Source organism: Sinocyclocheilus anshuiensis, unplaced genomic scaffold, assembly GCF_001515605.1.
Source record: "Sinocyclocheilus anshuiensis isolate Anshui unplaced genomic scaffold, SAMN03320099.WGS_v1.1 scaffold1531, whole genome shotgun sequence".
In the NCBI taxonomy this organism is placed as follows: domain Eukaryota; kingdom Metazoa; phylum Chordata; class Actinopteri; order Cypriniformes; family Cyprinidae; genus Sinocyclocheilus; species Sinocyclocheilus anshuiensis.
Window position 1 is genome coordinate 165,768 of NW_015551200.1, and position 12,678 is coordinate 178,445.

Below are 12,678 nucleotides of genomic sequence, written 5' to 3' on the forward strand. Positions count from 1 at the left end.
ATCCATCCATCCATCCATCCATCCATCAAATTTTTCACTGTTGTTTTTTTTTCTGTCCTATTTACCAAGACAGTAGCTGTTAGCAGTTTATTTACAGTAGCCAAATGTACTAGGCTGATATGATAGAGATTTTTTTTTTAAAATACTTAGTGAGCAAAACTGTCTGGCTTGCTCCTTGGAGATCCAGAAAACATCAAATTAAATGACTACATCAGAGATAATCTAGGTTATGCTTATGAGTTTTCCTCATGTTCAAAATGTGAATTTCAAGCTGTTTTTATCATGTTCACCAATTTAGCTTTATAGTTCAGAGTTCAGCCAAGCTTGTTTCCAATCACAGTCGTGCATTATTTATACTGCATTATTTATATTATTTATACTGCAATTTAGACATAGAATTTTTTGAAAATTATGACCTGGGAAGCCAGAAAAATCTACATAATTCTGTAAATAAATTATGCAAATAACTGATAATACCTAAACATAATTTGAAACAATTGTGTTAACATGAAAATGTGTTATTTTCATGTAGGAAAAAAGAAAACAGTCCTGATGTAAACTCTATGAAGATTATGAATAGATACCTCCTAAGCATAAACTAACTGTTCTTATACACTTGCAAAGCAAAACCTTTTGAGTAATTGAGGATCTGTCAGCATAACATTGCTTGATACGGCACAGTACATTTTCACTCATATTTATGAATGCAAGAAAGAGATTTTTTTGCACTAAAGGAACAACTTGTACTCTTTATATCAGCCTCAATTATACTGGGTTATGACTCTGAATTGGGGCTTTAAAATAGCACTGTTTACAGAGTCAACAATTAGTGGGAAAGTCTGTCAGCAGTCGCTGGCTCAGCTTGCTGTGTGCTCCACATTTGATCGTAAACTCACACATCCCACTGGGGTTAGTACAAGAGGGTCAGGTAAAACACTTGTTTTCTATCTGGTTGTGACAAGGTGAGTGCAGAAAAACATTTAGTTTCCCGGCTGGCCAGAACAAATATGACTATAGTTTACATTCCACTTCCATTTATTTCTCTGGTCTTAAGTTGCACTGACACAGATTTATTAGAATTCTGCATTGCTTCCACCATTTGACCCATGAAGCAGTTATAATAAACTATTCCTCCTGTGTAGGAGGTAAAAAATCCCCAAACAAGATCTTTTTATCCCAGATTTATTAAATGAAACAAGGTTCTCATCTATTAAGGACTTCAGAACACAAGGCCATGACACATGGTGATCAGATGTCTGTCTTGGATATTGTGATAAGGCTCCTAATCAAACTGTTATAACACAGAGACCATGTACAATTACCATTTAGTTGAATTACGGGCATGACTTACAGTACATGGACTGTCATTTTTTGTTTTAAATTTTAGTCCTTCCTGGTCTCATCAATCCTGGGTTTGGATTTGGATTAGGATTTGTCCTGTTTGCAACTATTAAAATGTAATGATTGACCAATCAAAATGTTTAAAAATGATTGAACAAGAGCCATAAATCAAAGCTAATGACCAAAAACATTTAAATCAATACATCCTACTAAAGCATCTGGACATTGTTCACAAACTGCAAGCTTGTCATGTTGTTCTTTAGTATGGCAGTACAGCAGTAGACTAGATTGTCTATATGAAAGTTTACCGATTGTCAAGGGTTTCCTGTGGACCAATTAGTTGTGGAAAATCTGAAATAACAGCTCTTTAAAGTCATTATACATCTTTAATGAGCAGAACCTGAAATGCAGTCAGGTCCAAAGGTGCTGAAGTAATGCAAAAATTTTCACCAGCATCTCCAGAATTTTATCTCTTCACATTTGCTGGATTACAAACATTAGTAATGAAAGTAGCTCAAGTTAAATGAATGTTTTGTGTTTACACAAACTGTGGATCATTATAAGGAGCTCTGCAGTCTACAAACACAGCAGGTACACACGTGTTAGCAAGTGGTGAAAAGATATATAAAATCACGCAAGATGACTGTGGTAACAGACAAACTTAAAAAATTAATTAAATTAGTCAGTGGGAAATGCTATTGGATAAAGTGAACTGCTAGAGTATGTTATTTGCTGAAGTCTGGTAAAAGTTAGTCCACTTGAACAAACAGGGAATGATTTATACCTATTATATTGTTTCTTCCTAATGAATAGATAAAAACCATTCCCTCTGCCTATTCCCGGACTATACTAAAATGTTTAATTAATTTAAATAGCCTTGTAAAAACAAGAACAAATGAAATCGTTTGGAGAAATACAAGAGCCCAAATGTAGGGGGCCCGAACGGTGGCTCCTGTTTATGGTGCATCTTCTCTGAGAAAGAAGGCTGAGGTGGCAATAAAGCAAGGTGTGCGAGAGAAGGGGGGTTACCCTCCTGAATTTGACACAGTGTGGATTGTGTTCCCGTCCTAATGGAATTGCAGAAATATTCTGGGGGAATCCCATTACGTAGCAAATGGAGTGCTGTAATAATGTACTCACAGTCATTTCCCCACTGCGGTTAGCCTCCTCCCGCTCCGCCAGGGCTCTCAGGAAGTTATCTTTGAGTTCCTTTCCTGTACTTGCCAGATTCCTGGAAAAGACAACATTTAAACAGTTTGAAATGTCTCTTAAAAATCTTTCATGCCTAAATGTTCTCAGCTTAATTCATTCTCACAGGCAAACATTGATGCTTACTTTTTGACATTGATGCATTTTCATAGACCCAAAAAAATGAAGCGATTAAATACAATTATTTCAGAAATCCACTGTATACAAAGTACTACGATATGACAGTACTTATGAATTTGGATGTATTGTTTATTTTCATTGTTACCTCAGAAAGTCAAATCTAAAACCTTTTAAAAGTGAGATATATCAGAAGAATATTTGTTTAAAAAAAAATGCATCCAAAATATTTGAGAGAGACAAATCCTGCTCTGACTGACTCAAATTACAACTGAACTGTAAAATACACCAAACACCTAAGCATTGTAACAATGATACGGATGATAAAAATATCCAGAATATTGAGTTACATTAAAATTATTAAATAAGCTGCCTGAAAAATTTAAATAATCTCAAGGAGTGATTTCTGACAAAATGATATCTTCATAAAATAAATCATACTGCCTCCACCCTAAAACTGCTGGTAATTAATCACAGTGGGAATTGCTATTGAATAAATCCTCTCTTGAATTATTATCTCTCTCATTTCACAAAGGTTTTTTCTCTCTCTCTCTGTGCTATTTGGCCTTTTTCCATGAAAGCAAAGATTTGGCAAACTCCAGCCTGTACACCTGACATAACACTCATTGGCATTCATCTCTCAGACGTTTCACAGTGCAGTACCAGCAATAGCGCCTTGTCCACCCCAAATTTGCTCAACATTCATAATGTCTGCACTATACCCGAAGAATCACCTGCCTGCCAATAAAGAAGTATTTGAGAAAAAAAATTTGCAGGGAGCAAAAACAGGTGAAAAGGGCAGCAGAGATTTCCCTCTCCTCACATCACAAAAAATTGAACAAACTGTCTCATTTAACCTATCAAACTTGGTCTGCTCCCTAGAAGAAATGTAAAATGTTAAAGGAACAGTTCACCCAAAAATGAAACACCCTCATTCTTTTTTTTTTTTATCAGTGGAACACAAAAAGATGTATCAAGCACAATGTTTAGACGGCTCTTTTCCATACAATAAAAGTTGATGGCTGTCAATGTCCCAATAGGTCAATTTGTACCTTAAAAAAAGTTTATACGGCTTTTACAAAAAAACTCTAAAATCTCATGTTTCTGCACCTTCAAACAATGCGTGTGAACACACACACACACACACGAGTCCTAATGAAGTTTGTGAACAGTTCTGTTCCTCCTTGTTCTGTGGCATTGAGAGCTCTATATGATTATCATGAACAATTCGCAGTTGCCATTTGCAATGCCTGATAAAACAAAAACTTTCAAATTAGCTATTCAAATTAGATTAGTTTTCAAAACTTCACAAAGTTCTCACAAGTAATGTGACCACATCAAAGATTTTCATTGTCTTTATCATCTACTAATTAAAAAGTAAATCACACTGAGTAATTTCCATTTTTGTCTGAAAAATGATTGCTCATGGATTTAGCCTTACAAAAACTAGTATACTGCAAGTTCAGGAACTCAAGAAAAGTTCAAGTTTTGAACTAATTTAATTTTAAGTGTACTTTAAGTGTAACAGTAGTAAATATTGAGCACCATACATCAATATGTTTCATCAGGTTTGCAACTAGTACTGTAGTTTACTAGTTACCGTACAGACTTTTAGCTGACTTTTAGTTTATGTGAGTACATTTTGAAGAATACTCTCAGTAAACTGCTAGTTGAATAATTTTACACTGCAAGTATGCTTGTGAGTTTTTATTAAAGGGGTCATATGATGCTTTTTTAAAGATCATTATTTTGTGTATTTGGTGTAACAGAATATGTTGACATGCTTTAATGTTCAAAAAACACTTTATTTTTCAAATACTGTACACAATTTAAACATTCAAGCGTTTTAAACCATTTATGTGCATGCAGAATTCAGTTTGGTGCTCGCACGCACACGCTCAAAGCGTGCACATACAGAGCGGCGTTTCAGGCAGAGCACGAACACAGAATGGGTGAACTAACCCTTTAATATTCAAATACCTGGCTTTTGTTTGCTGTAGCAGTTTTGCAGCACACTTCAGAAACCCTCCACCTTCCCCAGCTCCACCTGTATAGATCTGCTACGAGGTGATTCATGTATGCTATATGAGGGCTATTCATATGCGTTATATGTGCAGCAGCAGTATTTCTTACATGCTTACAGCAGCATCTTGTGGATGTATTGGCAGTAGCAAGTCTTGGTACTTGCTCTGCCGCAGCAGCAGCAGCGTAGCAGATCTATTCCGTCAAGACCAAATACATTAACATTGTATGTTAATCCCTCCGAGAGTTGTCATGACAGAAATATAGTTTAGGATTTATATATCATTTTTATTTCTAGTACAGGAGTAGCGTAAACACAAACATCATATGCATGAACAGGTGACCTGTAATGATGCATATTTGTTATCAGTCATTGAGAAAACAACTGTGAAATCAAAAAGTTATGCACCTGTATTGGCTTGAAGACATAATATTCCTAATAAGACCCCGCACCCCACCTCTGCTGCCATACTCGGGTTACAGGGTGGCAGGTGGGGGGGCTTTTACAAACAGGCTTGCTGCTCAGAAAGGATTTAACAGACCATGATGCACTTGGGGCCCTGCTTTGTTTATGCTGGATGATGAAAAGAAACTGGGGGCAAAAGCTCTAAGTAAATGGAACACACACATGGCATTTATTTTGGTCAACTACTCGGCTGCCTGTAGTTCATAAACGTGCAGCCGGATGCCAGGCACTGTAATACTAGCATGAGAGGCCTTTGTTACAGTTCCTCAGTGAATGCAGGACAGGGGCCATAATGCTGTCAAAGTTGATCTGGGGCTCATGTCAAGTACCATGCAAAATATCTACAATCTACTTCTATATGCTCAAACAATTAAAAAAAAGGATTAGTTATTTTTGTTTGCTCTGTAAACAAATTCACACAAACAAATTTGTACATTGATTCCTACAGGTGCGACATGAAATGTAGCCTGAATATGTCAAACCACCAAAATGCATAACTCGATCAGCTACGTGACCACCCAAGTAAGTTCTTGTCAAAACAATGTCTGGTATCAACAAGCAGAAGTGTTAAAAAATATGACCAGCCTGTTAGAGTGCATCTCAGGAATAACTTCATTGGCTATCTATTTAAAGAATGCAATCCACAGGGTCTTCCAGATTTTGTGCACACCCATTCCTCAACACATATGGATGACGTTACCTAGCAAGTATATGCTAACATGTCACTGTGCATCAACAATCAGGGCTGTGTTGAATTAGGAAGACAATGGTTGGAATAGCAGTACCATGAGCAAGTATAATAATAATGCAAACAGAATGCTCCGTCAGTGATAGACAGTGATATGAGAGTAACTGTGTGTGTTCTTATTATGTAAGATGTAATGAGGAAAAATTTGGAATACTTCAGGGTGGAACTCAAGCCAAACTGATCTAATTTTTCACTGCAGACTAATGTCCTAGCACAAGTATTTTAGATTACACTCTTAAAAACAAAGGTGCTTAAAAGGTTCTTCACATCGATGCCATAGAAGAACCATTCAGTCAAAGGTTCTTTAAAAAAAACATCTCTGAAGAACCTTTTTTCGCCACAAAGAACCTTTTGTGAAACAGAAAGGTTCTTCAGATGTTAAAGGTTCTTTATGGAACCATTCAGACAAAAAGGTTCTTCTATGGCATCGTGAAGCACCTTTATTTTTAAGAGTGTAGTCCTGCATCGTTTAGCGGACGACTGTAAAATGTACGGTTAAAATTTTACAGCAACACACATAGGCCTGAAAGGTTTGACTTGTCCATCATCTAAAGTCTTATCCTATCATTGTTTCATGTATTTACACACAAAACCTAAACCTAAAACAGAAATTAAAAATGAATATATACAATAAATAAAAAAATTATAACAATGACAACTGCATAACTGCAGTAAGCAGTAAGTCTTTATTTCCCAAATGCAAGCAAACTATTCTAGTATTCACACTAGGTTTCCATTAGTTTAGTACTTACGATGAAAAGATACTCACAGCTGTGTACTATTTGGATTCAATACGAGTGTCAAACAGATGTGTCTCAATAACATTTTTACATAGCTAGTTGGAAAGTACACATTTATTCATTTGCCAGATGCCACATGCACATAAAATTTACCACACTGGATTCCTTACATCCGGCATTCTTTTAATATTCACAAATTTCTGGCAGTGGCATGTGTGGTAAGGACAGAGGAGGAGCTTGTATCTCAGCATCTAATTGTGTTTTCTTAATCTGCACAAGGTTGTCAGGACAGATTTATGCGCAAAGTAAAAAAAAAAAAAAAAAAATAGCATGAAGTATTACTGCATAGTCAAAATACAAGATAACGTGTCTATTGAGCATAGATGGACTGCCAGAAATTAGGTTTTGGGGGAGAATGGTTTCTTTTGGCTACAGCAACCTAGACACAGTCACAAAAAAACCAAGCCCCCATTTTTATTGGACTATGATGAACGGCCCTTAGAGAACAAGCCTAAGTGCCCTTGAAAAATGGTGTTGATGCACACAGAGGGTTTGGTTATTTACATTCAATTTAAGGGTGTTTCGGACATAAGGCATGACACTCAGCTGGTCAGCATCAATTTAAAGACAGAGGGCACAATGTGTGTCAATGTGTGTTTGCGCATTGGAGTGAGAAAGGTAAATTCATTGTGGAGCGTTTGCTCTTCTGTACATTTCTGAAGCATCAAAAAAGTTATGTATATATTAATCACTTGTTTACCCTTAAATCAATGAGTATTTTGGTGTTCTTTTTGACCGTAAAGCTTTCTTAGATTGTGTGTGTTAATGAATAAATGTGAGTTTGTCAACTTGAATTCGTGACCACAAAAGAGGGGAATCAAATGGACTAGCCTTGCGCCCACAGAAGTAATTGATCACAGTGAAGGATAATAAAAGAGATTCTTTCCCAAAATGGAGTACAGATGGCCTTTATTCTTGATATATAGCCCGTCTATCCCCTGATATATAGTGTAACTGTGTCAATAACTAGGCGAGTTAAGCAGAAGAAAAGCACACATAACTACTTTATCATCACTGTGAAATAGTCCAAAAACAATGAAATGACAAGAGAATCTGTAAGCCTTCACGAGTTTTTAAAATCACAAATTTGCTGAATAGAGAGATTCAGTTCATAACTGTAAATTGAAAGGTTCCTAGCGTAAGCTGACTCCAGAAGTGTACGTTACAGTTTAATAATGGAATCCAACCCCCATCATGAAATGTATTAGCCCCGTCAAAAGTCCTTAGCTCAAACGTATAGTATTCCAGATGTTTTGAGTTTCAAAACCAGTTTCGCAAAAAAAACAAAACAAAAAAAACATGTTGTTTTCACATGTAGTGTAGAGATGTATACGTTTCATACAATGATTCATTAATTAAGACAACTGAGCTGACTTTCCTTCTCCAGCAATATGCATTTTGCAAAAGATGATTTATGTTTTAGCAGCATTAGTAGCGCTGGTCAAACATAAAGACAAAGACAAGCATAAAGAAGCCTTTTCCCACACTCACATTGCAATAATATGGTGCAGGTTGTCTTTGTTTTCACCCCCTCCGTGTTCAAATAAACTCCAATATGAAGGAGGAATGTAACCTATACCTCTCTGTTGCTGATGCCCACAATGGAACTCTTAGAGGAATTGCATAGTGGTGAAAGTGCAGGAGCAGCATATATTTGAGAGCTGGGAACCCACTTCATCTTCGGTGTGAGCGAGGGACCGCTGCTGGGTCATGGGGGCCGAGGCCCCAATGTAAACACAGGTGTTGAGGAGGCAAGTAAAAGGGGTAACCCCAATCCAGTAGCTAGGGAAACAGCAAAAGTCACGCTTGGAGAGTGAAAATACCCCACAAACGATGCCAAATGGAACATTCTCCTTCAATCTGACATGACTCTTTATTAGGCCTCATTTGAGAGAATTAATGTGGCCTCTGCCTTCACACAGCAATTGCTGTAGCTAGTGATCAGGTACAGCAAGAAATGAAACTTGGATGTTTCTGAATATTCTGAATTTGGATGCTGTTTATCATTCATCTTCTTACATGTTGCAGAGTTTGTCATATATATATACGGCAGAAAGTGTAAAACATTATTTGTGTATTTATTTCCTTGTTGAAAATGTTTAACCTTGAAAAAAATGTAAATGAACAACAGCAACACTTTACTTTGTATGTCTTGGAGAGATTGATTCAACCATGGCCACTGATGTGCAGTTCATTCTTGGTCATATCTTTCTCTGTTTCTCTCTCGCTCTTGCATGAAAGCACAAGGTAAACAATATTCAGAAGGAGCTGCTTGCTTCGGACAGATGACCACTGGTATGAGTGGGCCCAAGTTCCTAATAAGTGTTCCTAACTCAAGCAGATTGGAAAAAAACATCAATCTTTTCCCCTTTCAAATCCTTTCTATGAAACATGGCTGAAAGCTTATATTCCACTGCACAACAACAATGCGACTCAAGTATGAGAAACTAGCAACTAAATTGTTGAATATGGCAGCAAGATATTTGCCTTACTGTATCAATTTCCTTAATTTCAGTGTTCTATCAATAAAAAAAGAATGTGCTTACCATGCTCATACACTATTAAAGACCTCTGGCACTATGGTCGGCCAGAAAAATAAGAAGATTTTTATCAACCACAGGACATAAAGTGTTCCCAGTGGCGTTCTCTCAGCTATGCACTGACCAACACTACGAATAATGATTTATCTTCTAGCTGCTCTCAAGTTCAATTTTACTATCTGTTTGTACAGCTGAAAGGAGAGGCAGGCTTTAACGCTTGGAATATAATGAAAGAAATTAAATACGAACATTGCCGTGAGCTCTAACTTCTGGCCATCCCATGCCAAATAAATTTGATCTGTGCCGATTTCTAATTATAATCAAATGGCTGAAGTGTTGTCAAATAATTGTGATCATTACTGATGGAATGTCATCGAAAAACCTCACATTTCACAAACTCAGCAACTGGCCGAATTACCCACAAAAAGGATCCCTGACAATGATTAAGACATCGCTAAGAACAACAGATGTTGTGTTGAGAATTCAGTCCTTCAGTTGCTTCAAATCTTTTTCAAATAAGAAGAGAAAAGAAACATTATATTCATACTGGCCTGGCAGATGGCAGCTTTCAATAGTACAGTGATTTCTAAAATTCAGTTCGTGAAATATTTTTCCGGAGGGCACATGGAGAAAAAGAATCTTATGGAAAATATTATTTTGGGCTGTTAAACGTCAAGGGAAATTCCACCCAGCATGACAATTTACTTAACTCCTTTTTTTAAAGAAATTCTGTGTCACCTCTGATTATGTTGAGTCAAATGTATCAGTTACACATACTGTACTCCACTTTACAGATTGTTAACCACTGATGTTTGTGGTAAATGAAACATGCAGTGTCATTAAATTATACTAAGGATATTTTTTAATATGATTGTGGTTCTGTTAAAATATTATAATGTAATATTACATTTTAACCTGTGCTGTCAAGGCACAGTCTAAACATTCAACAATAAATTGATTGATTTGATTAGTTATAAACTCCTCATATGAATTTTATGGATGAATCTTTTGACCTGAAGCTGAACTGGTTCACTTAAGAAAAGTCCCCTTTCTTATTAACATTAGCATAATGTTAGTAAAATATATTCTTTGCATGCAACTTTGATGTACAAAATGTAGGAAAAGGTGTTTAAATGATATTTAAATATGCCCGTGCTGCATGGAATGAGTTGTTTCATCTCACTCTGACATTCAGCAGGATTCCTCCATCACAAGCACTGTGGTCCATTAGATTAATCTGCTTTGCACATGTTAGGCTTGTGGTTCTAACCTCATCAGTCTGCAAGACCTTCTAATCATACAGCAAGCTAAAGTAGCTATTAACCACAGCCAGACTAAGAAAACATAAGGACTGTATCTTACAAAATGTTCTGACCAGTGGAACTGAGCTGTCTTACTTACTCTTTTGTTGCATTGTTTAATTGTCCAGTCTTTGTGTTAGTTTAGCATTTGCCAAAGCATCACGTTAAAGCTGTACTGTAGAAAATAATTCAATTTGATGTTATTTTTACAAATACTTTCTCATGCACCTTCATTTGGCTTTCAGTATAATGCAGAAGAGTCATTTCTCATCCACTCCCATCTCGTTCCACCACTAATTTGGGAGTCTTTTGGTAAATCCTCTACACATTAAAAGGTGGTCCTGTTCAGTGTCTCTGCACTGACAAAGCTATTAACATGTGTTCATCATAATACCTACAGGTCACTGCAGAATCCATCATATACATCCGGAATTTGTGAGGAGGCCAAACTACAAAGCAGATGATTGTCTAGTATCTTTATGGCGAAAGGCTACATAATGTGAATCCACCTCTGCACTGAGATACTGGAAGCCACATCATGAAACATCCCAGGCCTTAGAGCCTTAGGTAAAGGGGAAAAGGTGAACTCATACGTACCTCTGCAAAGTCACTAACCACTGTAACAGCTCATAATAAAAGCATTTTTCAAAGAAGACCAGAGCCTGAGCAGCAAATGTGCCTTCTCGACTGAAAATGCTACTTGCATGACAAACAGCACACAGAGAGGAAATGGCTAAAAGTAGAACATAACAAAACAATGCTTTCATTAAGAACAAAACTGAGCCCAGTACACAAAGATTTATTTGATATTCCACTGTTGTTGATTATCTGGAAATATCTGGTGTGAACGTAACTGAGACAAATCGCATAATTCTCTACTGGTATCCATATTAATCAGACACAAAGAAGACTAAATCATCAAACTCATGTGTCTCTATTTAGGGTTTGACCACACAGTCGTAACATGTGGTGGTGAAAATAATCACAAGAGTATAAACATTAGTGATTGCATGACCAAACCTGAGCCTGGTAATTTGGCAATCACATCTGCTGTAATTCAGAGAGTAACATCGTGCCCTATAAAAAGAAGCTATGTCATAAAGCAACAAATGAGGAAAGGTATACTCATTAGGGATGTAACGGTATGAAAATTTCATATCACGATTATAGTGACCAAAGTTATCACGATTATCAATATTATCACGGCTTTGTTAAAATGAGATGAAAATGTTCAAAAAGAACTGATACACACACACTGAAAACATTTCAATAAGTTTTATATTTGAAAATCAACAAACACAATTAGCAACTATATGCACTTTTTTAGCATAAACATTCAATTAACATTAACATGAAGCCCTAATAATAATAAATCCCTTATATATATATATATATATATATATATATATACACACACACACATTTTAAATAAACAAATTTTATATTTGAAAATCAACAAACAATTAGCAGCTGTATGCACTTTTTTTTAGCATAAACATTAAATTAACATTAACATGAAGCCCTAATAATAAATCACTGTGTACTATATTATATATATATATATACACACACACAAACAAACACACATTTTAAATGAACAAAATAAGTTGATGGGTCAGGTGACTATACTACTGGAATACTTGATTCTGTTCTGCTGCATTTCCTTTCTTATAATGACTGTTGTCAATTGCAATGCATTATAACACAGCACACATCCATATCTCTTGTATCACCGCGGAGGCGCTCTCTCTCGTTTCGTTCAAATGCAGCTTGCCGTCTTGCGTCTCAGTTTTTGATTGCATTGAAAATGAAATCAGAGGAATTTAGTATTAATACTACTATAATTTTGCTGTAGTGATCATATTGTCCTGACTATTGTTTTGTACACTGTTCATAATGGATTTATAAACGGGTAAGATTTTAAAACATTAATCTCAATTCAATATTTGTTTATTTGTCACATACATGGTTATATACAGAATATATGACCAGCAGTGAAATGTAAGTAAATTCAATATTTCATATCCCCGTATTTATATATTATTATAGGTAAACAAAAAAAAATCCGTGTAATAAGTTAACTATGAATATACAATACATTATCCCTTAAATGTCAACCTTAATAGTTTGAACG

At 36.0% G+C, this 12,678-nt stretch overlaps 1 protein-coding gene across 1 annotated transcript in view; it reads right to left on the reverse strand.

Moving 5' to 3' along the window:
* Window positions 1–12,678, reverse strand: part of cfap299 (cilia and flagella associated protein 299) — a 50,269-nt gene that overhangs the window by 27,099 nt on the left and 10,492 nt on the right. The window contains exon 3 of the mRNA XM_016453589.1: window positions 2,482–2,572. Within this exon, the coding sequence (XP_016309075.1) occupies window positions 2,482–2,572 (91 nt within the window). The remainder of the gene's footprint in view (window positions 1–2,481; window positions 2,573–12,678) is intronic.